The 27,175-nt window shown below is 43.4% G+C and overlaps 1 protein-coding gene across 1 annotated transcript; it reads right to left on the bottom strand.

The window, feature by feature from the left end:
- Positions 1-378: 378 nt before the first annotated feature.
- On the bottom strand, positions 379-24,788 carry ABHD17C (abhydrolase domain containing 17C, depalmitoylase). The gene is made up of 3 exons (XM_083412288.1): positions 22,881-24,788; positions 6,862-7,041; positions 379-1,893 (listed from the first exon to the last, which is right to left on the bottom strand). The coding sequence occupies exons 1-3, from the start codon at positions 23,399-23,401 to the stop codon at positions 1,674-1,676; spliced, it is 921 nt and encodes a 306-aa protein (XP_083268414.1). The 5' UTR covers positions 23,402-24,788; the 3' UTR covers positions 379-1,673.
- Between the last annotated feature and the right edge of the window lie 2,387 nt (positions 24,789-27,175).

Genomic DNA, 27,175 nt, shown 5'->3' on the forward strand with positions numbered 1-27,175 from the left:
GGAAAAACAGGACATTCTGGGACAGCTTCTGTAAATCCGGGACTGTCCCTAGAAAATAGGGACACTGGGAGGGCCTGTGCCACTGGCCCATCATTTTAGGCCAGAATAGCCTATCGGAAGTAGGGAGAAAGCCAGAGATGGTTTTCGATATGAAAAGCATGCAGGCTACTGGTGACTAATGGGGAGTCAGGATTTGAATGCAGGACCCACTGGACTCAAGCCCAATACCACAGTCATTACACTACACTAACAGTCTCTGCAGCACAATACTGTCTGTACCTCTTCCTTTGATTGGTGTCAGTAATAAAACTTATATACGACCTTTGTGTGGCCTTCGGTGCAATTTGATCATGGGACAAAGTGAAGCAAAGTCCAGTATTCTCTATTCCATGCATCCTTTATTCCATTACAATCACTGTTGTTGCATTCTGGCAACAAGAACACAAACCATAATCCATCGCAATCCATTTTTACAACAATCAGAGGCTTACAGTACATTTAAGGCCGTACAATTTGGGAAAAAACCTCAGGCCTCTTAGTGTAATGATTTAATTGTCTTGCATATTCTGTGCGATTCCAGTGTCAGAGAATGAAAAATTTCCCCTAAACAAAAAGGATCAGTTTCAATGAAAGTTTCTTACATAAATTTGTCAAAAACAAATGTGTAAATATTTTTAGTTGTCCTGGAAATCTTATAAAACTTTTAATAGCAAAATAATGCAGGGATAAAAACTTTAACAAAATGTATTCATATACAAACCAGAATTTGCTAACTAGACTTAAATTTTAAACTACCAATCAGGAGTTATGCATAAATGTAAATACACTTATGTACAATACTTTTAAAAACCTCTATAAGGAATGCTTTACACAAGGAAATGCCAAAGTTGGCTTCTATTCAGAGTGTAAACATCATCTGAATAACTGGGTTTAGTAAATTTACACATTTTTTAAAAAGTAAAAAGAATTAAAGGGTTTAGCCGTTCAGTCATTATTCCTTTAGGAATATTTTGTAAATATGCAGAAAACTGGCGAAAGGTCATTTCAGAATTAGCCCCATTTAGAAATTTGTGACCCCGGAGAATTTTTCATTAATGAATTTACTTAGGAAGGGAAGGTTGGCAAAAAACAAACAAAAAAACACAATGAGAAATCACCACAAAAAAACCTTTCCAGTTACAATAGCACAGCTAGAAATTTTACATGGAGAATGCTCTTAGACTGGTTCCATAAATCAGTAGGAAGCTATCATCCAGGTTTCTTGCATTCCAGATTGTGGGAAGATTTTTTCTCAAAGAGAAAGAAAACATTACAAGACAAGCAACTTGAAGGGTTGGGTAGGGTAAAAGGTTGGAAGTATTATAACTGCTAGATTAAGTAGTATCCCTCAAGTTTAGCTAGCACCCCTTCTAAAACTCCCAGCTTTTCTAGCGTGTTGAAGGTAAAAAAACAATTGGGATTACAGTAGTGACTGTTAGAACAGTTTCCTGATATAAAAAGACAGTCAAGAGCTGATTGGATAAACCCTAATGAGAGGGCATTTATTCATAGTATAAAGCTATTACAGCTAAGCCAGTTAATGCATGTGCAAAAACAGGTAAATTCTTCCATTCACAGTTAACTGAGGTAAAAAAAAAAGAAGAAGAAAAGGAAAAGAGATCAAGTAGGTTTCTTCAGGAATTGGGGAGTTCGTGAGATATGAACTGTTTTAGTCGTTCTAGGTACTGTGCATAAAGCTCTATGTCGTTGTGGCCAGCCCCCTCCACCCACAGGGGCTCCACCGCCCGGGGACATCGCTCGTACATCGCCAAGCCGTGCGAGAAATCTATTACTTCATCTTCGGTACCGTGAATCACCAGGACAGGAGAGGTTACTTTAGAGATCTTGTCAATGCTGAGGATGTAAAAGACAAAAGCCAGAAAAGCATTACTGGTTATGTTCAGTAACCAGAGAAAACCAAGTTTGTCATAGTTGTTTTGGAAAACTCTGGGAAAGATTATTATTAATAATAATAAGTAATTTAAACCCTGTCCATCTGACTGGGTTTCCCCAGCCACTCTGGGCAGCTCCCAACAGAATTAAAAGCACAATAAAATATCAGACATTAAAAACCTCCATAAACAGGGCTGCCTTCAGATGTCTTCTAAAAGTCAGATAGTTGTCTATTTCCTTGACATCTGATGGGAAGGTGTTCCACAGGGCAGGAGCCGCTACCGAAAAGGCCCTCTGCCTGGTTCCCTGCAACCTCACTTCTCACAGAGAGGGAACCACCAGAAGGCCCTCGGCGCTGGACCTCATGGGGCGCTGAACCTCATGGGGCGCTGAACCTCATGGGGCGCTGAACCTCATGGGGCGCTGGACCTCATGGGGCGCTGAACAATGGGGGTGGAGATGCTCCGTCAGGGATACTGGGCTAAGGCCATTTGGGGCTTTAAAGGTCAACACAAACACTTTGAATTGTGCTCGGAAACGTACTGGGAGCCAATGTAGGTCTTTCAGGACTGGGGTTATATGGTCTCAGCGTCTACTCCCAGTCACCAGTCTATCTGCCACATTCTGGATTAGCTGCCGTTTCTGGGTCACCTTCAAAGGTAGCCCCACATAGAGTGCATTGCACTAGTTCAAGTGGGAGATAACTAGAGCTTGCACCACTCTGGCAAGGCAGTCCATGGGCAGGTAGGGTCTCAACCTGCGTGCCAGATGGAGCTGGTAGACAGCTGCCCTGGACACAGAATTGACCTGCACCTCCATTTCGGACCAGCTGTGAGTCGAAAATGACTCCCGGGATGTGCACCTGGTCCTCAGCAGCAGCACCTGAAAGATAACTCCATCTTCCACTGCAGATGCTCCTTCGCAACAAACAGCTACAGGAGAGCACTGGGTATGTTCTATGGCCCTGCTCTGAGACAATATGGGGCAACAGGGCCCAGCTATATATAAACTCAATATTTCAGAGGTAGACAACTTCTAAAAAACAACTGGAGGGAGGAAGAGAGAGCAGGAGAGGGCAACTGTCTTCATTCCCTGCTTTCTGGAGACATCTTGTGGACCATTATGAGGAAGCAGGACGGTGGTCTAATTCAATGACTGGTCTTATCTACTATTCTTGTGAAAGGGGCTCCTGGCAGGTAACTGAAAAGCCAGAGGGATACACAAGTCACAATTGTTGTCATCTGTTTCCAGCATTCTAGAAGGAGAAATGACTAATTCAGCCTGGCCACTTCTGAAGCTTCTAAAGCCCGGATGAGCATTCATGCTGCTGTTGTTAAATTAGACTACTCTCATGTTCAGAGCTTTACGCTCTGTGTCTTTCCATCAATATGTCCCGAAAAAGAAAGTGCCATTTGTTCATTCTTTTCTGCCAACACTGTCCAACTGTGCCTGGCAGGAAGGCTACAGCTGCTCTTTCTAAGAAGCCACTTGGAGATTCGCAGTGGATTTTGGAAATTCACAATGTAAATAAGTAAACAGAATTAATACAAGGAGGTCATCGGAGGCTCACAGTTCTCAGATTTTGAGGCAGGCCTCTCTGAGGCAACCATGGGCAGTTGTTGTGGGAGATGCAAGAACCTCTTGTGAATCTTTAAAGAGGAAGAAAGCAAAATATTATGTTCAGCCCTCTCTGTGTGTACAGCATGGAGGGCTGGATGTCAGCTCACGGCTATTGCTTTTATTAAGGAGAGGCCATATTCTGAACTGAGCAAAGGGTGCTGGCAGAAATGGCCGTCCCTCCTGACTCCCACAGGAAATGGGGAACAGGGAAGGGGCCATTTAACCCTCTCCGTCCCAGTGTGCACAACATCAAAGTCTCTGTCTGAAGTCTCTCTTTGTGCAACTCAGCAGCTGATGTCCATGCAAGAAGCAAATGGGAAGAACAGAAGAAACGAGACAAGCATTCTGCCAAAACTTTAGATGTTGTTCCCACCAAGGAGGAGGGGGTTAGCAGGATATTTGCCTGTATGTTGGAGTGAACAGTTGAGACACACTGGAATTCGATCGGAGCTGTGCTGGGGAGAGTGCACACAGAAAACTGCCTTATACCATGCTGGACCAGCCCATTTTGCTTTGTACTGTCGACACTGACTGGCCGTGCTCTCCATGGTTTCAGGCAGGGGACTTTATCTGCCTTCCTTGGATATACCAGGGATTAAACCCGGGACCCTCTGTATGCAAAGCACACACTTTGCTTTCAGGCTTCCCATAGGGCACTGGACCAGACTGGCCATTGGCCTGACCCAGCAGCCAGGTTCTTCTGATGTTCTCTACCACCAAGCCATGACCCGGGATGCCAGCTGGCTACCCCTGCTGTACCTCAGCATGCAGCTCCTTTTCGTTTTTTCTGCCAGCCGGTTTCACTATGCATCATTCTGTTGGAGGCACCAGTGGCATGGAAGCAGTTGGGTAAAGCCAAAGGGAATGAAGAATGGGGGTTGCACTCATCTTGGAAGGATAGTCACTCTGCAAGCAGGGCAAACCCTGGGCAAGGGAGGGAGATGAAGGAGCCTCCAATGGACGGCAGCACTGGACACGCCCTGCACCAAAAAGCCTGCCACTCAAGTGCCTTACACACCTCAGATGAAGGCCACCATCCCTCTGCCTTGCTGGCATCCCAGCCTTCAGCTCCTGCCCTCCTGTCCTGGCTCTAGCCTTCACCCTGCCACTCAAGGGACTCACTGTCCTGTGCCACTGCTACTGACCCCTTGGGATAACCCCACAGCCCTCTGGAGGTCTGCCAGCCACAGGTTGGGAACCACTGTTCTATGTCTTTTATTTCTAACAGGGTAGTGAACTGGTGTGAGGATTCAGTGAGAACTCAGAGGGATCCTTCCCCAAATATAGATTTCTTTTAAAATGTATCTTACCCTTGCTAACTTATGTTTTGGAATCCTTGACACAGCCACAAGTGGGATTCTCCCATACATGTATTAATAACACTTAATGAAATTATGTATGCAAAGACTTAATAGCAAGATTGTCAGTCCTCACTTTTAGGAAACTTGAGGGGGGAAGTCTCTCCATTGTGGTGCTCACATAATTAGTGTCATTCATCCCTAATCAGGCATTTCAGCAAAACAATATTTACAGCTTGCAAAACCACTGGAAGGCATCCCACTGCCAGCTCAGCTGCTTGGGAACGCAGCATTCAGAAAGCACATTAGCCTCACTTGGTATTCCTAACCACACCGTTCTGCAGCTAGAGAAATCTACAGAGACTATCGGACATCAGTGAACACAAAAGATTTCTGTGTAAACTGCAATGAACAATTTTCCCTCTCTGACAAGGGTGGGGGGGGGGCATTCGTTCAAGTACCAAAGCATTTAACAGATCAAGTGAATTCAGACCACTGGTAAGAAACAGCTCTCAAGAAAGCAAAAAGAGAAAGTGAATGATATAATACCTCCGCTGTCTCTGCCCTGATGTTTTTCACCTCCTATTTGACTTGGCCTATTTCATCCAAGCTCTGTTCCAAACCTTGTGAATAATTTTTTAAAGCCTGAATGTTCAGAGGAAGAATTTGTCATATAGTAAATATTTGTAACTGTTAGAAAGGCAGGAGGGCAGAGGAATTATACCAAGACACGATAGCAAAAGCACATAATTCCAGCGCAACCCACCAGAAACGTCCCTCCAAGAATGGATGAACTGCTCCAGTTCAGCTCCGGTTCTCAAAGCTTGGCCCATTCATTTCAGTGGATCTTGTACCACCAAAATGCTTGCGCTCTGGACCATTTCAAACTTGCTAACTGCAGAGTTTATTAAGTGCTATGCATTCCCTCAGAACAAGACACAGGAACCAGTTCAGCTAAGTGACTTTTCATATTCTGAAGGTGGGGGTGGAACTAGAACATCCATACTGAAGTGGGTGCCTACTATGGAGGTAGAAATAGTTTTTGTAACCAGTAATTGACTAATACTCAACCACCGCTACAAGTTGTATGCAATTACACCCACCATTCTCACCTTCAAGGTCAATACAAGTTGAACTACATATCCCCTTCACAGTTCTCCAGTCCAGTCCAGTCACCACTCCCTTCAACATGGGACAAGGCACACCCCACAATATTTTTAAAGAACACGCAAAAAGCATTTACAGGAGAAACACAGAATACCTTTGGTTTGCAAACGTCAGCAGTGGATCCGCACTCAAGATGCCAGTTCAAGTTAAAAAGTATATAGCAATATGTGAACATTTGAAGATATTTCTGTTGACCCAGAATGCTGGCCCATCTTGCCAAGCATGATCAACTCTGGCTGCCAGCGTCTTCCCACAGTCTCAGAGGTCACTTTCTGCTCTTCACCGCCTCTGGAACTCCCTTCCCAGGGAAAATCTGGCAGCCCCCTTCTCCCAAGTGCTTTCAGGCAGAATTTTAAGACACTTTTGTTTTCCCAGGCCTTTTGAAGGGAAGAGTTACACCTAGGCACTGTGATTTTTATAGATCATTTTCATTATTGTATGCTGGATATGGTTTCAGCAGATTTTATGCTACCCTTCAGGGAGGAAGGGTGGGATACAAATTTAATAAATAACGTGAAGGTGCCAAGCAGTGAACATGGAACCCTCCTGGCATGCTTTGCAGGTGCTGTCTCCCAATGAGGCCACCCTCATTAAATCATCACCAACATACTTCATGATAAACATTAAATGGAGGATATATCTAGAAGGAAAAACCCTCAAAGCACCACTGAGCAGGGGGCTTTTTACCCTCTAATATGCTGATATTCCTGAGGCCACCACATCTACTCTTGGCTAAGTAATGTACCCATGGCCTTTGCTTAGTTGTTGTCATTTTGAAAGGTACATGTCCAATTTAAGTATTATAAATGAACAATGGTTTCCTGGGAGCAAGTTCTGCACATACCTTGGGAAAGCATCAAAGCAGTATGTTTTCCTAGTGTCCGGGAAAGCTACCCGCAACCCAGACATCAAGGGCGAGTGAAGGATTACAGCGGCACACTCATACCGAGATGCCAGGTCCACAGTGGGAACGGTTCCAATACTCTGTCCGTACAGAATGATGTTCTCAGGACTGACCCCATACCTGTAAACACAGAAAAGAGGAAAAGAGAAGTGTATTTTGTCTTTGTTTTGCATTTATTTTTAAAAAGGGTATTCCAGGAGAGGGGAACTGGCGTTTTTATTCTCTAGATGTAAAATTCAGATTTTTTTTTTTTCAAGCTGTCAATTCATGGGACTTTGAAGGTCCTTGCAGCCAACATGATGCCCTCTAGATGTTGCTGGCTGGGACTTATGGGAGTTGTAGTCCACAACATCCGGAGGATACCATGTTGGTTACTCCTGTCTTGTATGGAATATGGAATACTTGTCTGGATATATGATATTTTAAGTGTTCAATACTCTTGTTACTGCTTCCAGTTCTGTGTGAGAGCTCATATGTAAAATACCCACTTGGGATACAGAAACAGGAATGCAGATGGGGAAGCAAATACGGTGGGAGACTATCAAGCCTGCCGTTGGACCTGCCATTTTTACTTGGACCATGAAAAGCAGCTGCTTTGCTGCATAAACAAATTTAATATATAGCCACATTACTAGAAATGCATTTGAGGTCAGGGACACCAACTGCACTGCTGCTGCTCAAAGATGTTTAGTTTCAGCCAAGTGCAAAAGATTTGCATGGTCAACCCCCACAGCTGTTGGAGTTTCCAAGCCCCACATGCGGGTGGAAAAACAAAGAGAGAGCTGAGCAAAGAAAGGAAAGAAAGAAAGCAAAGGAGGTCTTGACAGCGAACTGACTTAGTGCAACAATAAGAAAAAGTTCCGGGAATCAAGTGCATTAAAAAACATAGACTTCCATTCTCAATACTTATGATCAAGAAGCAATACTCAGAATTCTTTACTAATGCAGTGAGTGGCTTTGAGCAAATAATTGTTCCTTGTTCAGTTTCCCTGCTTGCAATATGGAAACCACTATCCATTTAATAAGGCTGTTGTGAAGATACATTGTGAAGAAAGAACTACATAAATTCTACATAAAGAGTAAATAGCCATAAGCAGGACAAAATTGTAGCAAATATATCTTATATAATCAATAATGCAGGATTTGGGGGGGGGTATACAAGTCAGCTTCCCAGATACTACTGAATATTCAACAAGGAAGTTTTAGAGCACTGCTCCTGTACAAAAACATTTGACCCGCTGTATAGCTTGAAGCAGACTGTCCTAGTCAGCTCTTTGGTGGTCTATCTTAGAGAGTATGCCCAGTGCATTTTCAAGGAGACTTACTGAGTAGCTACTAAAAATACCTTCCTTGAATCAACAGGGTTGTTGTCTCTGAGAAAAACAGAAAACCCAATGGAATGTCCAGGTTGAAATTTATGGATATGCAACTGAGTTGCTCCTGTAAAGATCATCTCCTCAGAACAGACCCAAAAACAACAGATGGAGAGCACATTAAAAAATATGGAAGGGGGGAGGAGCACAGTGGAAAGATACTACAGTTTACTCTTTAGCTTTGTATCCTAAACAGGGTGTTGAGAAAGGCTGGCTGCAGTTACGAACAAGGTATTATTTATACATAGTTCAGCCAGAGAGTAGAAGGGGTGAAGGAAAAGGTCCAAAAGGTTCATTGCTCCAATGTACTTTATTGATTCCTCTAATAATTCTTTTCAGCATTTGAACACATTTTTTATATTACAAAAAACAAGGAACTGGTCAGCTGCCACAATACTGCAGAAGCATTGTTCTGGTGCACAAACTGAGTCATATCATATCAAGCGATAAGTTGCATGTTTGAGGGAGCTATCACATAGCTAACAACCCTCAGCAGAACTGGCACCTCTTCTCAAATGCAATGCTATTCAATGGAGTGACGGTTCACATATTCAGCTGCCTATCATCAACTGCAGAGAAATCAACAAGCGGTGTACAAGCATGTGTAAACCACCCCACAAATCTACATATAACCATCACATAGCCTAACCCCAGGTGTAATTAAAACTCAGCAAGTTCAATGGAATGCACTTGAAGAAAGAATGTTTACTTTTTTCAGCCCTAAACTACAATGATCCACATTTTAAGTTATAAGTCTTGAGAACCGTAACTGCAGAAACATCGGAAGCACTCTTCAGTTTAGAGACTGCTGTGATTCTCTGGTGCACTTGGAATGGTTCAATGCAATTCAGCTCGAAGCCTCCAGCCATGTCCTAATGCACGTTGCTCTGATGGAGATTAAGTTGCGAATCTGAATATTTGTTGCTAGCCGATATTGGTTAGACTCACGAATTATCAACAGCTTATTTCAGAGTAGCATACCCTTTATTCATATCCTCCTCTTGAAAAACTGTGTTTACTCCGAGTCAGAAACTAGTTTTACTGAAGTCACAGCAGAGTCAGAAACTAGCTTTACTGAAGTGACAGCAAGGGGGAGAGCCATCTCTGCAAAAGAGACTGTTATAGTCAGTCTCATGGCCACAGAACCCATACAATGAGGCACAACGGGATTGATTATGGGTGAAGCCCCCCTATTAAGTCCATTTCAGCCATTCTTAAAGTCATTGTGTGACGGCACTAGACACCTTTCCATATTATGAATACCATGTCTCCTTCTTGTTGCATGCGGTGTGGGAAAGGGTTCATTCATTCATTTGTGGTGGGAATGTAAGGAGAGTCAATAATTCTGGACACCTGGGTTTTCTCAATGATAGTGACTATTACTCAACAACATTTGCTTCCAGATCCCTTCTTTCTTTATCGAATTATGCTAATCCTCCCATAACTTATAAAAGTCTAGTAGCCAGATTAGAAACAATCTAAAGTTCCCATGCCTTAAGCATATACTAATACAGTCATACCTTGGAAGTTGAACGGAATCCATTCCGGAAGTCCATTCAACTTCCAAAACAGTTCAGAAACCAAGGCGCAGCTTCCTGCAGCCAACTGGAACCCGCGGACGTCACAACAGACATTCGGGTTCCAAAGAGCGTTCGCAAACCGGAACAATCACTTCTGGGTTTGTGGCATTCGGGACCCAAAACTTTCCACTCACAAGTCGTTCAAGATCGAAAATATGGCTGTATATGGAACATTGCTTTATCTGAACAGATGTTAATGCATAGTTTGCGGCAAAACTAAATCAGACAGTTTGACGTGGTCTGGTTTCAGGTTCTGAGTTATATAAGGGAGAATCACATTACTCCTCCTCCCATGACTCACTCTTCATTGTGGCTGGGCTATATAGAGTCGTCTTAAAATCTTAGCTATATGGAATCTTAGCTATATAGAATTGCATCTCTGTAAAAAAATTTAATACTGATTATACTCTGTGTACAGTTCTGTTATTGTTTGTACAGTTATGTGCTTGTACATATGCTTATGATAAATCAATTATATATATAAAAGACCCCTCCCCACCACACAATGCTTCTGGATTGGCTAAGGTAGGTATGAGGAGCCCATGGCCCTCTAGGTTTTGTTGGATTAATCCAAAACATTTGGAGGGCCACAGGTTTCCCAGCCCTGGACTAAGGGAACTGGACAGCACTTCTTATGTGGGTCAGATTTAGCCCTGAATCTGCTGGTTGTTGGTGCCTACTGTATGTTTTAAAAGCAATTGTGACCCATGGGTTAATGGAAACAGCATTTAAACTTAAAAATTACTAGGTTGTCTTGCTGAACCATCCTCGTCCTTGAGATAGCAGAAACACAATGTCCACATTCAAATGTCTATGCTATCTCTGTTGCCAAAACAACATTTTCTTTGTATAAAACCCCCCCAGCTGTTTTGACTTAGTTACTGATGACATAGAGAGCTGGCCACAGGCAAGTGTCTTTTGCCCCACACCCTCCACAGGTTTTTAAGGTACTATCACAATGTGAATCCTTGGAATGGGAATGAAAATGTATAATCAGGAAATGGCCAGTCAAATCTGTGCACTAAGTTAGGCTCTTCTAAGTAAGCCAATCTTGAAAAAGTCTACAGCAATTTTCAACTGTATCTGTACAACAAAACTAACCTGCACTCCAAATGTTTTAGAGAGCTAGATTGAATGAATTCATCTGACTGGCAAATGGAAAAAATGCAAACATTAACAATAATTATCTTAAGAGAGCCCATCTCAGCTGGCCCTGCTCAAGCACAGGGGTCAGAATGTTGAAGCAGCTTAAGCTCTGCTAATATTGAAAGCTGCAGCCCAGAACCAGTTTTGGTCCATAGTGCAGAGGGAGGAAAAGAGACGATACACAGTTCCCACTTAGGCCTGAAAATCCTTACTTACGTCCAAACCACCACCGCCACCACTAAGAGAGAGTCCAGTGGCTGTGCAAGCACCACAAGCACCATGCATAGCACTTATCACACCTACCAATGCAAGAGTAGGGGGGATGCACAATGACACCATGGTAGAAACCTGTATGGCCGCAAGCAGAAGTCTGGAACTGGCTGGAAACAGAAGGAAACCACAAACTAACTTGGAACAAAAACATGGAATGCCTCCTGCTATAAATAACCAGGGGAAAGTGAATTCCCTCCCCACCCCCCAAAACGTATGACCGTGCAAGCAGCTTCTCTTGTGTTGAACGAACAGCACAGATCTGAAGTTCACCTGGCAAGACTAAGGGAGAACCAGAAAGTATGAAAAACAGCTGTTCTTTCTGCATTGGTATATTAAAACGGAACTTGGCGTACTGCGCTCAGTTCCTGTGTATTTGCTCTATGGCAGTTAGCATAACACACACATTTACACTAGCTGCTTATTTAGGAAGTAAATGCAGAGCTTAATGGCTTTACGACTATGACTGCGGTGCTTGGGTGTTTTTTCCTTAATGATACGAATGAATGGAAGAGTTAGTTTGGTTTGCTACAAAATATACTTGTGTGCTTCAAAGAAAAATATCCTTGCTGGTGCTACCAGGTAACCCTGCTGTGATGAGGCTACAGAGACACCAGAAGACTGTCTATTCTGCTATGAAGGAGACTCCGGTGGAAAGACCGTCAAAGCATTTTCTTCCTTAAAGTTGCAAGTCAGACAAATAAGGATGCAATGGTTGAGTCCCTCATTTTACTTTCTTTTCATTTGACTCCTGTCTTATGTGTGAAATGTACACCTGGAGATCTAACCCTTTAAGTCTAGACAAGTAGCTAGCTGAGATGTTGTACAGTAAAGCAGAGAGGAAAAAGTGGTATAAACAAGACAGAAGGGAACTGCCATGCCTTCCACAGGTCCTGCTCCCGCCCCCCTCCATTAATGTTTTTGCCTGACTATAAATGCATTCTTGAACTCTGATCATGCCTCTTGCTTGTCTGGATGGAGGGCAGACAGAGGTATGGGAACGTGTGCAGAAATTAACCTACTGTACAAAGATAACATTCACATTTGTTGTTCTGCCTCTGGCCCTCCTCACCACAGGTATGTGGCCCCTGGAAGGCTGCCCAAAAGGAAATGCAGCCCTGGGGGTGAAAATGGCTTCCCACTCCTGCCCTAAAGTCTAACAAATTTAGTATGGCGTAAACCTGCAAGGACCACAGTCCAATTCAGTTAAATGAAGTGTATTCCAAAATTAGCAGGCATTTATGCAGATGGTGGGAAGGTCAGAAGGAAATTAAATGCAAAGAGAAGAGAGATTGTGCATGTCTTATGAATTAACTTTTACTACACGACTTCCTTAACGTTATGGCTTCATCTTCCAAGGAACGGCGAGAAGATAAACATCGTCTAATATCATATCAATGTACGCAGCTTCATTTAGAAAACCACACACGGAGCACTAAATTCACTTTAACTGAGTTAGTTGCATTTAATTAAACATGCCCTGTAGCAAAGGAATGTTAGAAACAGAAAAGCTTACTTACCACAGGCAGCAAGGATTTGCTGGTCACTAAGGAATCCCTTCACTGACCGAAGTATCAATAATTCAGAAGAGCTGAGCTACATTCCATTATATACTTTTAACTGGATTGGTGTACGAGTTCTATACAAAGCTACTCTCTGGGGAATTTTTCTGCAACAGATACCCCCGGACAAAATTATCTTCCCTGATCTTTAGGAAAGTACAGAATTCACAATGTTTTCTGAAATAGGAAACATGTGTCTCTAAATAGTCTTGCTATTTGGATTCCTTATAAAAATACACTTTCTCTGGCTTTTAAGTAGCCACTCACCTATGGTAAATAGTGCTCTGAGAATATATTTCTCCCTTGATTTAGAAGTATAAAAAGCATTGTAGAAGTAAATCAAGGGTCTCCAGGAAACCAGAATGGGTTTTTTGAGCACATGTATATGCAATATCTTTAGTAACCTGCCTATGCATAGCAGTCTTAGTCTCTGTAACCAGATCATTTGCCTAAAACAAAAAATGTATCAACGTTTCAGTTTTTCCAACTGAAAAGTTGCTGCCTTTTCTCCTTTCAGATAGATGGTATTGTGACAGCAATTTAAGACTGTATAAGTGGGCAGATTATTATTTTTTTAAAGTGAACTAGCAACTTTTGTAGATTTTTTATTCTTAGAACACAACCACCACTAAATGTGGTGCTTAACAGACTAAAACCAGGAAGAGATAGTCTTCTGTCCTGAAGTGCCCAATCCCAGTTAATTAAAATTTCCACTTCTATCCCTAGGACATTTAAAAATAGCTTCTCTCAGTGTGAACCAGGAAATTATATATCCAGACAATGATGGATTTCCTTCCCATTCAGTTTTTATCCATACAACAGTCAGCCAACCTGTTCAGTTCTGATTAAGCAGGGTTCGCCCCCCTACCCAGAAGTTTTTTTTAATACGATTGCAAACTGATTAAGTTTACTTAAATGCTGCTTTTCAACAATGAGATGTGCCCAAAGCGGCTTACAGCAAACATTCATAACATCAAAATACAGTGGTACCTTGGTTTAAGAACTGCCCTGTTTACAAACTATTCGGTTTAAGAACTCCACAAAACCGGAAGTAGTGTTCTGGTTTGCGAACTTTACCTTGGTCTAAGAACAGAAGCCGAATGGTCGAAGGGCACCGGCGGTGGGAGGCGTCATTAGGGAAAGCGCGCCTCAGTTTAAGAACTCTTTTGGTTTAATAACGGACTTCCGGAATGGATCAAGTTCGTAAACCTAGGTACCACTGTACTTTCAAAAATGAAAAAACAAAAACACAACTATTCAACAAACACAGAATAAATTCAATACTACAAGAAGAAAAATCCACAATCTAGGTTTAGGTATATAAATACAACACAAAATAAGAGTTAACTGACAATAACGAGACTGATATCTCCTCATATGGGGCTCTTGCTGTTTTAGCTACTAAAGCAATGACACTTAAAGAACTGATTTGGAATTATAACATTCAATATACTTGCCTGAATCATTTTGCTTCACTGGTCGTGCAGTATTTTTAACGTTAGCTTTCAGGAATTTTTAACGTTAGCTGACCAACACAAGCAATGTAGAACAATTATGGTTAATCTACCACTGCTGATCATCATATGCAAGAAGCTTGGGACAAATTTCCTTTAGTACTGCTAGTAGTATTTCACCCTCACTATAGTAGATTTTGACTAGTGTGCTAGTCCCATTCTCTCTGAAAACATGCAAGCCTTTTCCCACCCCACCCCCATCCATAACAATAGTTACCAACCCTTGCCATGCTTGCTGGTCATATTAACATTTCTGACATCAGTTATCACCAATATGTGATTCACTTTACTGTAAAGCTTGATTACTTGTACAGTGGTACCTTGGTTCTCGAACTTAATCCATTCCAGGAGTCCGTTTGACTCTCGAAACAGTCTGAAAACCAGGCTTCCGATTGGCTGCAGGAATTTCCTGCAATCAAGCATAAGCCGAATCGGACATTTGACTTCTGAAAAACATTCACAAACCAGAACACCTACTTCCAGGTTTGTGGAGTTCAGGAGCAGATTTGTTCGGGAGCCAAGCCATTCGAGAACCAAGGTACCACTGTATAATATATTTCTGGTTAATCCTACCAGTTAATCAGAAAGTGCTAATCCATCCCACTTTGCTATTCAAAATTGGAGCCCATGTCTTCCTAGGGGGCCTGAAGGAATAACTACTATATCCTGAAAAGAAAATACCCCCATATTTTCAGAACATTCCATACAAGTACTAGGAAATCCTAAGTATGCTGCAGAAGGTCTGCCCAACCCATTGCCCACAAGCCAAATATAGCCTACCAGCTAAAGAAGAAGAAGAAGAAGAGTTTGGATTTGATATCCCGCCTTTCACTCCCTTTAAGGAGTCTCAAAGCGGCTAACATTCTCCTTTCCCTTCCTCCCCCACAGCAAACACTCTGTGAGGTGAGTGGGACTGAGAGACTTCAAAGAAGTGTGACTGGCCCAAGGTCACCCAGCAGCTGCATGTGGAGGAGCGGAGACGCAAACCCAGTTCACCAGATTACGAGACTACCGCTCTTAACCACTACACCACACTGGCAGTTCCTACTTTCCTCTGCCACCTGCAAAGTGTTGTTTTCTGCAGTCATAAACTGCACTCACATAGCAATCTCTGAAGCCCCTCTACCTTCCTTAAGTGGCTCACAGCAGCCTGTAACAAGCAAGGGTATTTACAGGTAGGAAGTGTATTCGGTTACACAGTTCCCGTCAAGCTGCCCTAAAACAAAACCACGCTGGTGCTATCAAGCCAGCCTGGCTGCAATCTGACGTTACGGTCCTAGAGTATTTAGGCATTTGAAACCGGATGCAGACCTCGCCAAGATATCCAATCCAGCAATTTTCAGAAGCTTGTATCTAGGCAACTTGAATGCTTGAGGAATCAAGCTGGTCAAAAGCACGTGGCTCTCTTACAGTTTGCAGGCTGTTGTACTACAGCTGCAGATTTCTAGTGAGTTATAGTATGCAAGGTGCAGTTGAGAGATTTCTATGCCCAGTCTGCAGAGCAGAAACAAGATGAGGACCCATTCCTGGACTCTAGACAAAAAACAAACAAAATTCAGCTATAAACAATTACAACTCAGCTGATGAGATCTACTACCAGCTGGAAGGGCAAAAGTTCACTCTATAGGACCCATCTCTCTGAGGCCTAAAACCAGCCATCTCAGCTATTTCCTGATGTACATTTAATGGTCAGCTACTGTGTATATGACACAATCAATTTATTCCATGATGAATAAAAAGGCTACAAGACTAGTCTGGAAGAAAATAAGTACTTAATTCCTAGAAGTGAACAAACAGCACCTTTTTTTAAAGCCGTCTATAAAACAGATGCATGAGATCATTAAGTTCCCTTCAGGAAGGTACCCACAAGAGAGGAGCTACACTAGTGGCCAAAATTGTGGAAACCTTTTGAAAAAGGTTTGATGGCTCATACACCACTTTCTTTTGGAGTAAAACCATAAAATTATATATCAATGGAAAGATAATTTAATGAAGAATGAAATGCAACAAAGTTTGTTCAATTATCTGCATTCTTTCAAAAGATATAGCCAAATAACCAGAAACAGGAGTGTTTAGAGAGCCAATCAGGTGTCATCTGGCTTTGATAGAATACAGGTAATTGAACAAACTTTGTTGCATTACATTCTTCATTAAACTATCTTTCCATTGATATATAATTTTATGGTATGACTCCAAAAGAAAATGGTGTTATGAGCCATCAAACTTCAGAAATACACTTTCTCCAAAACGTTTCCACAATTGTGGCCACTAGTGTAGCTTTAGGCAGGATGGCATGGTGCCAACATGGTCATATTCCTGTCTGTACTGCGCTTCAGGGGTACAGGGGCACCTGAAGCACCTACTATTAAAATGAACATGGCTATGCCAACATGCACAGCCTACCCTACTTGGCAATGTCTGATTTAGCTTGCAACTCTTGGACACAGGGTAGTATGGGTGGGACCATGGCAAAAGAGCTTCGGCAGCTACATGGTGTCTCTCCTTCCCCACTACAGGATTATATTTTGACAGCCATACTGCGCTTGGCTGAGTTGCCTTAGTGACAGCATCTGAACCCAAATCCTTAGATATGAAACACACTACAACACTCACATATTGCAAGCTGTATTTGTTTCTATGTTGGTTTCTAACAACCTCTTGGTACTTCAAAAGTAAGACCAGCAGAATGACTAAAGCCTCCACAAACTTTTTTTTGCTTCCACAAACTTAAGAGCCGTAACCTCCTTCAGTATCATTTGGAAGGGATATTATAAAGCTGACACAGTCTGTTTTTCCCCATGCCACAACTTCAAGTGCTTCTGAAAACTGCTTTGTGCCCTCTTGGCATGTGGCAGGTTAACATGCTACGGCACAAACCTATTATTAAAAAGCCACAGGGACTAGCCTTTCTACTAATTTAGCACGCAAACAAGTTTTTGCTGCAACAAGACTTAAGAGCTTGCCTGTCATGTTTCTTTTTAGGTCTGGTGTGGATGCGAGAATAGGCTATGGGGCATCAATAAAACTGCTAGCACATTTGGAAAGCTAAGCAGGGTCTGGTATGGTTTCGAATTGAATAGGGAACCACATGTTAAGATCCCTGCATTGCAGAGGGTTGGACTAGATGACCCTCAGGGTCCCTTCCAACATTTTTATTATCATTTAACCATGGTTAGGAAATGGGGAACATGCTGCAGACTCTTCCCTGCTTACAGTTAACCATGGTGCAGTGTTAGAGCTACACTGACCCCAACCATGTGTAACCACTAGTCAGGACTTGCAAAGAGTCCTGGTTCCATTTATTTTATACCTTGAACTACCTGAGCTCTATATTATACTCCATTGCATAGAAGCAGAATCATAAATATTCATCACCAGATAACATGGTGATCATTTTCTTTCCATCTCATAGGAAAACCACAGATCTGTCCATTAACCACCAGACTTTGCTACTGGAAAGTTCTGAATACCTACAATAGAATTCTATGAATGTTTACTTGGCAAAAATTCTGAAATGGGACATTTCCAAATAAATGAATTTACAACTGTACTCTAAGCAAATCATCTTCCTTAGTAGCCTTGCTATCTTTCCCCTTGAGCTAAAGAATATTTTTAAGTTTCATGACCAAAGGACTTATTTATGGCCCTAAATAAATGCTCAGTTTAGACCTGGCTAATATGTTGTTTAAGCAACCAGTTGGTATCATGCTTAATTAGGAAATTTTGAGTTTGTTTTTAAAGTCCTTTCTCAGTTCATTAAAAAGAAGAGTTAAGGGTTTTCCTCCCTCTAATGCAGGAATTGGAAACCTGTGGCACTCCAGATGTTATTGGATTCCAGTGTTCATCAGCCCTAGGAAGCCTCGCCAATGATCTGGGATGAACAGTCACCTTGAGGACCACAAGGGTCCCCCATACCTGTTTTAATGCCTTGACAATGTGAATGGCTTGTGGTTTACTTTTAACTTTATAATATGTTTTGTTAGCACTTATATCAAGCAGCCTTGAAAGATTCCACAAAGGTTTACTAGCCCACCTGCACCTATATTAGTAATTTATGACAGACTGATGCAACGAAAGGGGGGAAAGAACCAGTTCTCTAATTTGCAAAAGTTTCCCTGTTTGGTTGCTTGCAAGAGATTGTTACTAGTCATGGGGAACTAGGTACAGCTCCCAGTAAGTACGTGCATTTAATTTTTTAGAACCCACATATTCAGTGTAATCTTATAGATGTATTCACAGAAGAAGCTAAGTGTCACTGAATTCAATGGGACTTACTGCCAGATAAGTGTGTATAGGACTGCAGCTTTAACTGTAACAAAAATATAGGCCAGCTGTCTTAAGGGGTTATCACTCTTCTATTTATTACTATTCAACTTGGGAGATCTCAATGGAATGATTACACGCATAATGAATTTCTGGAAATTTAGTTGAGCAATTAAATGCATAATCTGTGTTATATATAAATGCTAAGTATGGAAGAAAATTAAGTGCAAGCTGTTGTTCTATTACGAGGGGTGGGAGAAGACAAAGAATAGGCGATAGGCACCTATTTAGCCATCATTTATGCACAATAACACACAGCTAGCCTAAGGTACTTTTATATTTCTACCAAAATTATTTTCCACTCACTGAAAACCAGATGCAGAGTTTAGTCAAGACGTTAAAGATCACAATCTCAAATAATGAATACAATGCCATTTTATATTGTCTGCAGTAGAAAGAAAGAGGCAATTGTTAAAGTCCCAAAGAATTCAAATGCATTCAAGAATGCAATGTAAAAAATCCTAAGTAGATTGTAGTTAACTGTACACCTTGGCCGAAAGCCGGATTTAATTTTCTCCAAGTCAGGCTGAAATGCTCTTCCCTTGTTCACATAATGTCGTTAAGAGGTATTATTGAAACACACCATAAGCCTACAAACAAAAATCTATTACAGCAGGCAATTTTGTTATGAGATTACTTTTCATATCAAGAATTTCCTTACACAATCAAAACATACTATTTAAAGTCATTCTTCCATTCTTCAAAACAAATCGAGGCAGTGTGACCTAAATTAAATTAAGCCTTTAATGCCGCACAAGTGAAGGTTGCTAGACAAGGAACTTTCAGTGGGAAAGCATTTGCATTCTATTTATGCATTTACAACATTTATAATCTGCTTTTTAGAATAAATGTCCTCAGAAATTGGCTTCTACAAGACTAAATACAATTACAAATCCCAAAATTTACGTGAAAAAAACATAACCCAGCTTAGTCATAAAACCAGTCACACACCATTGCTTTTAAAGCCCATTTAAACATCACTAAAAATCAATAGGATCACAGCACTTATTTAGAAAATGCAACCTGAAATAACTTAGTGCCTGCCTGAAGGCTTGCATATAAGGTGCCTTATATACACCACCTGGGAGATAATTCCGTAACTGTAGGGCTACTGCTGATAATACCATCTCTCTCATGCCCATCTACCCCAATGACAACTCACTGGCTGGCAGACCAGTAGAGCTCCCAAGGCCCATCTCAAAGCACAGGCAGGCTAGTATCAAGGGTGGCCCTTTAAACAGCTTAAGCCAGAAAGGTGTGTGGCCACTTTAAATCACCAGATTAAGATTTGATGCCAATGAACAGTACATGGGTCCATCAAACCTACTCAGGAATCTTAAAATAAAGTACCAAGAATGACTAGAGGAAATTAGGCATAGAACTTTACAAAAAAACAAATTTACCAGATCTCAGAAACCGGCTTCTAACAGTACATTCATCAGATGCCAAAGAATCATACAAAAACAAAAAGGCCATATTAGCAAGATAGCTTCCTTTAAAAATGTGAATGCAGCCTCTGTCATTAGCTAGTAGTCAGCTTGCGTGCCATTCATAGGAAAAATGTGACACCTAATTGTTTTAATACACCCCACCGCCACACACTCAAGACAAGACTGCACAGATTTGAGATGTTTCAGTGGCCAAATGTCCTTCCTCGTGAATCCAGTCCCAAATCCCCTATGGGCTCCTTTCTGCCCTCTAATATTGTTCAAATTCCATCCCTCCCTGAACATTCATTTTCAATTGAGACACAGAGCCTCCCTAGCTCAGTTAGCCTCTTCTCAAACTGAATGGATTATCAGTGTTTCTTATTACATCAAACACATGCATAACCTGTGTTAATTACATAACTGATTATTCTGTTCATGGGAAACATGCTTCCTGGGTTAGATAAGTTTGTTGTCAATCCTAAAGAAAGCTAAAGACAAAATGACATGTATTTGAAGACAACCTCTCCCACTAGTCAAATCTCAAGCCCATAAAGGTGAAAACAAATCATTCTGAGCTGAAAGGTCACAGTTGTCTCATCAGGATAAGTATGTTTGTTTGGAGGGAGGAATGGGGAAGAAGAACACTTTAAGTCATTTATACAACCTGGGTTTCCACATGCAATGATGGGTTCAAGAGCCTCCCAGTTTAAAGGTAAAGATAAAGGTACCCCTGCCCGTACGGGCCAGTCTTGACAGACTCTAGGGTTGTGCGCCCATCTCACTCAAGAGGCCGGGGGCCAGCGCTGTCCAGAGACACTTCCGGGTCACGTGGCCAGCGTGACATCGCTGCTCTGGCGAGCCAGAGCCGCACACGGAAACGCCGTTTACCTTCCCACCAGTAAGCGGTCCCTATTTATCTACTTGCACCCGGGAGTGCTTTCGAACTGCTAGGTTGGCAGGCGCTGGGACCGAACAACGGGAGAGCACCCCGCCGCGGGGATTCGAACCGCCGACCTTTCGATCAGCAAGCCCTAGGCACTGAGGCTTTTACCCACAGCGCCACCCGCATCCCAGTTTAACTGAGTTTAAATCAGAGATGGGGAACTTTTGGCTTTTCAGGTGTTTTGGGCTTACAGCTCCCATCATCACTGACCATTGGCCATGCTGGCTGAGGATGGAGCAAGCTGGAGACCAACAACATCTGGAGTGCAACAAGTTCCCCCTACCTGATTTAAATGCTTGGGACAGTAAACAAAACAAAGTCAAGAACTTTTTCATTTTTTTCACAGAGAACAAAATTACAAGACATTAAACTGGATTCCATTTGCAAGTCAAAAGTCTGTATACAGTATTGAGAAACTGCAAGGAAACATGTAAGACACATAAGAATATAAGAAAAGGCCGTTTGATCAGCCAGTGGCCCTTCTTTTCCAGCATCATGTTCTCACAGTGGTCAACCAGATGCCTATGGAAAGTCCACAAGTAGGACCTGAGCACAACAGCACTTGCCTCTCCTGAACTTTGCGGGAACTGGTAATCCGAAGCATACTGCCCCTGACTCCTACCTCCAAGTAACTGGTCTTCTCAGCCAGCAGCCAATCTAGCACAGCCTTTCAACATTTATGCTCAAAGCCCCAAATCAAACAAGTTGCACTGAGGGCAAGATCCATCTTGGCGTCGTTGGAGGAAATACTCAAAACTACACCATCAACTACCTGCCAAGAACTAAATCTAAAGTAAAGGCAAAGCCCTAGAAACAAACACTGATAGAAACTTCCTTGTTATAGGTAGTTATCAAATGTACCTGAACTTTGGATCTTTTAAAAATAGACAGACTGTGTGGGTGAAAGGTAGTTGCATGAAATACATCATGTACTAAATAGATTAAGAACTCTGAAGAGTGCAGCACACCAGCTCTGGTACTCCCGTACTCACCTCAGTGCTGAAGCTGCATCATAGTATGCAATGATGCAACTGGTACATTTAATCCTTGGTGATGCTATTGGCATTCTAAAATGTCATATTTTACCCTGTTGCACTGTCCAAGAATACAAAGAAACCATGATGTATAATAATTAGCCATTACTGTTCTCTTGTACCATTTAGCTGTCATGAGTACATACAACAAGCTATGTTCTATCTCTGCTGTTGGAAGCAGTATGTGTTTGAATAGCAGTTGCCAGAAATCACAAGTGGCTAGCGCACTTAAGGCCTGCTTGTGGGATTTCCATGCGCATCTGGGTGGTCACTATGAGGACAAGGTGCTGGACTAGATGGGCCTAAATCCAGCAGGGCTTTCCTTATGTTTCTTAACGCCATGTTTTTACATTGAGCATTTCTTGCTCCATGATCAGAGCAGCAAGTCAAGAATACCACCACCTTCCAAAATCTAGGATCTAAAGATACTTTAGGTTCAATTAAGACCCCCAGCATTCCCCACCACTCCAACTGTAGCTCGCAATACTATGCTACAAGTTGCTTTTGAACACCGTCTCAGTTTCAGGAGAGATTTGCTAAACAGCATGGGGGGCTGCTATTCAAGGAACATAAACTCCCTTGAAGAGGAGCTTGTATGATTCTGAGGTCATCTAACCCATCATCACAAAAAATGGGTGGAGTGGTCAACTTTACTGCATCAAAGGAGGTCAGTTTACAGTGATTCCACAACAAGGGAAAAGTATAGTGTCAAACAAGCAGCCCCCAAGAAATTAGAAATACCCTCCACCATTTTCATGGGCATGTTTACCCAACAGCCATTTACCTTGTTCTGAGGGCCTGCCAAGCTGCATCGATGTCTGCATAAAGGTTTTTTTCAGATGGTTTACCAGTGCTCACTCCATAACCAGAGTAATCATACGAGAAAACATTGCAGTTGATGCGGGAGCCTAGACCAATATAGAAGCTGCACATCTGGCCCAGGTCAACAGCATTGCCATGGGAGAACAGCAGTGTATACCGGCTAGAAGGAGCACAGCGTACAAACATGCATCCCAGCCGGTTATCCCGGGCTGTGCGTGAAAAGAAGACTTCCACGGCATCCAGCTCTCTCTGGGAATACTGCCAGTCCGCCCGCTCAGTCAAGTGCAGGCTGCAGCTACCTGTCGGCGTCCCCACAGCAGCAGCCCCACCTTCCTGCTGTTCTGGTTGCATCACAGTGTACGTGGGCTCTGGGGGCAGAAAAGCCAGCTTGGCAGCTATGCGGCTGGGGCAAGGTGGGCAGCAGAAGAGCCAACATAGCTCGCCCAGAGAGAAACCGTTCATTCTGGGGCCTTGTTCTGGCATCAGAGGCGCTTGATGGAGAACCGCACCAAGGAGAGATGGAGGGAAATTCACAGCGGATACGGGATGAACTGTCTCACCCCAAGCTACACAGGCCAATTGCAACCCGTTTCATTAACTACCAGTCTAATTACTAGACTACTACTAGTCTTCCACACCCAACAAGCCAACTACCTGCAGGGAAACCCAAGATGACACCCAAAATTCAACACCATTCTCTATAGCTCCTTGAAAACTGCCTCCCACCCAAGCCCTCACAAAGTGCTTCTTTCTTCCAGCAACGTGAAGCCGCTTAAGTTCAATCTGTACACCCTGTAAGACCCTCCACCTCATGCGCTACCAGGCCCTCCTCGCCTCCCAGCATTAAAACTGTCACCTAACCCAGATTTGGAAACCCTGCATGACCCCAATACAATCCTGTCACCAAAGGAGCCTGAAACGCACCACAAGGATTTGCTCTCCCGACCTCTGCTATACAGATCTATCTGAACTGAATGGGTAGAAGCCCCTCCCAGAGCTCAGCCAAAGTACCCGGGTCCTCCCCCCCTTTAAAAAAACACAATTCCCCTTCAAACAGAAGACCATGAACTCTCCAAATAAAAGAGACCTTTCCAGTTCTTCCCAAGATCTACCTAGCCCTACTCTGAAAACCTTCCCTTCTATAGAGTCCCATAGGGTCTCTAAGGAGCCTGGCCCCTTAATCGGCTGAAGCCCACTTGTCCCAACCTCAAAAAGGGAAAACCTTCCCCCCCCTTCCTGCAGACCCCTCAGCCTCTCCCTCCTCAAAGGAGAGCCTCACCTGAGCTCACTAGGACGCCCCCCTTTCGCCTCCCTCTCCACACTGAAGACCTAACCAGGCCACAAACAACACGCTCGCAACCTCCAAACTGCTCCCCCTACACTGACGGAGGCCTCGAGGGGACGCCTAGCAGAGCACGGTAGCAGCAGCAGCAGCAGGAGGAGGAGGCCGAAGCCCGGAGGGGAACAGCTGGAAGTCTGAGTGTCTGCCTGTCAGTCAGGGGATGGAGAGTCGCCCCGCTCCCGCTCGGCCGCGGCTGCTTCCCTGAGGCGGGCAGGTCCACTTCGGGCAGAAAGAGAGGCCGGGGGGTCGAATGAGGGCTCTCACACAGAGCTGCCGGCGGCGGCCATCACGTCTCGGGTCCCTCCTCGTCCTCTTCTTTTTCCCTCACCACCTCCCCCCTCCCCCCTGCGACACCACTTCCGGGTTAAGGCCCGCCCCCCCCCCCTTGACCCTCACTCCGCTGTATCTCTAATAAGCGGACCCTGCGGCTGCCGGCGGCGGAGGAGAGGAAGAGCGAGATAGCGCGAGGGAGCGAGGAGCCGGGCGGACCAATCAGGAGCGTGGGCCGACGGCGGCGTGCGCATGCGCTCCCCGCGCCCCTTACCTTTTCCACACACACCCCGTTCCTCTCAACCATAGAGTTCTAAGCGCCATCAACTCTCTTCTGCCCCCTGGATTGGCGCAGGTGTAATAAGGCGTGACTGCGGCTGCTGCCGCCCCGGGACGCGGCGCTGGATTGGGCGAGGGAGGTGCCGGCCTCTTTAAAGGGAGCGGGCCAATCGCTGCTCTCTTCTCTCTCCCTGACGTAACCCTCATAGGAGAGAGCTCGCAGAGTGTTTCATTTTCTGTCCCTCGCCCGCCGCAGCAGAGCGTACTGCGCACGCGCAGCTGGTCTTAGCCTTTTGCCCTGGCGCTGTTGCAGGAGGGGGTTGCTGAGCTGCTTTCGCTCACTCGTGGGGCTGTCAGTCATTGAATTGTAGGGTTGGGAAGGGACACAGAGGGTCATCTAGCCCAACCCCCCTGCAATGCAAGAATCTCGAAACGTGGTCTCCCATCCAATATGAAACCATACCAGACCCTGCTTAGCTGTGCAAATGTGCCAATGAGCGAGCAGCTTTGTTGCTTTCGCTTTCCAGTAACTTACGTGTCCTTAAAGGCTCCTTGCCCCGAAGATTTAAAGTCAGATGAGGTTTTCTGTCTTCCATTCCCAGTTGACCCCTAGAGCAGAAAACGTGAAACAAGAATTAGAACTAGTCTGGAATTAGGACTAGTCTGGATAGTTGGCCTTGATGAAGACCTGACGTTTTTATCCCTCAAGAAGTTTTTGATTTGAGTTCCTACTGAAATGAGGCTGTATTTTAATGTTGTATTTTAATCTTTTTTTTAAGTTGTAGTTCAATCAATTGTTTTTCTACCTGGTGTTAGCCACCCTGAGCCCAGTCTTGGCTGGGGAGGGTGGGGTATAAATAAAAATTATTATTATTATTATTATTATTATTATTATTATTATTATTATTATTATTAAAGTGTGTTTCCTATTTAGAATCCTAGAATTGCAAAGTTGGAAGAGACCCTGAGGATACTACTACTACTAATAATGATGATTTATTTATACCCCGCCCATCTGGCTGGGTTTTGCCAGCCACTCTGGGCGGCTCCCAACAGAATTAAAATCACAATAAACACTCATACATTAAAAACTTCCCTAAACAGGGCTGCCTTCAGATGTCTTCTAAATGTCAGATGGTTGTTTATTTCCTTGACCTCTGATGGGAGGGCATTCCACAGGGCGGGCGCTACTACCGAGAAGGCCCTCTGCCTGGTTCCCTGTAACCTCACTTCTCGCAGGGAGGGAACTGCCAGAAAGCCCTTGGAGCTGGACCTCAGTGTCCGGGTTGGATGATGGGGGTGGAGACGCTTCTTTAGGTATACTGGGCTGAGCCCAACCCCCTGCAATGCAGGAATATGCAGCTGTCCCATACAGGGTTCGAACTTGCAACCTTGGCATTATCAGCACCACTCTAACCAACTGTGCTATTCAGGCAGACTGTCTAAAGTGTATGTGCTAGACATGCTCAGGGAGGAAGCCTTGCTCCCGAATTCTAGAGCTTTTGGGACAGGTGGTGGGTGCTTGGTGATGAGGGAAAGGCACTCTGTACATGCTCAATTGTGCTTTTCTCCTTGTGATTCGCCATTTCTGAAGTGCCTAAAATTTTACTGAGGGCTGCGCAAGGCTGACCCTGCCTGCAGGGATACAGTCCCAAGACAAAGGTGGGGAATCTTTTTTCAGTCTGAGGGCTACATTCCTTAGGCAACCTTCGGAACGGCCACATGCCTGTGATGGACATGGCTAGAGGCAAAGTAGGTGGAGCAACAAATGTCAATTTAACCTTTGTACAGTAGGCTGTTTCTACACACACACGCTCGATCCTTAATCCTGACAGGCTGAAAACATGAAGATGAAAATACAAAAACTCGGGTAGCAATTCTGCAGGTTCCATAGTTATACATATAATGACCTTGAATGAAAACAGTTGGGAAAGAGGGAGAGTTAAATGGCTTCTGGTCCTCTGCACTGAGCCAACAGATCAAACCCAACTTTGGTTGCATGCATTTTGCTTGAAAGCTTAAATTGGATGAGTTTTCTATACATGTCAGAATACTCCCTTCAGTCATATTCTTCTGCAACGTCTCATTTTTTCTTGCCTGTCTCTGTGTCATTCAAAATACAATGTGGTTTTTTTATTTTTGATAAGCTGCTGAATTCTGAAGAGCTTTTGGGAGTAACCAATTTTTTTGGATTGAGCAGAGTATAAAAATAATTTTGTGTTTTGTATTTACCTTTGTATGACAGGACAATACATGTGAATGTCAATAACTGTCTGACCATGGCTTGCCATACTTCAGGAAAATTCCTAACACATCCTGGTTTTCAGATGTAAAAATGGCTTTGGGGAAATTTCGCCAAACTGGAT

This window comes from Podarcis tiliguerta, assembly GCF_965153285.1.
Source record: "Podarcis tiliguerta genome assembly, chromosome: 14".
NCBI classification, from domain to species: domain Eukaryota; kingdom Metazoa; phylum Chordata; class Lepidosauria; order Squamata; family Lacertidae; genus Podarcis; species Podarcis tiliguerta.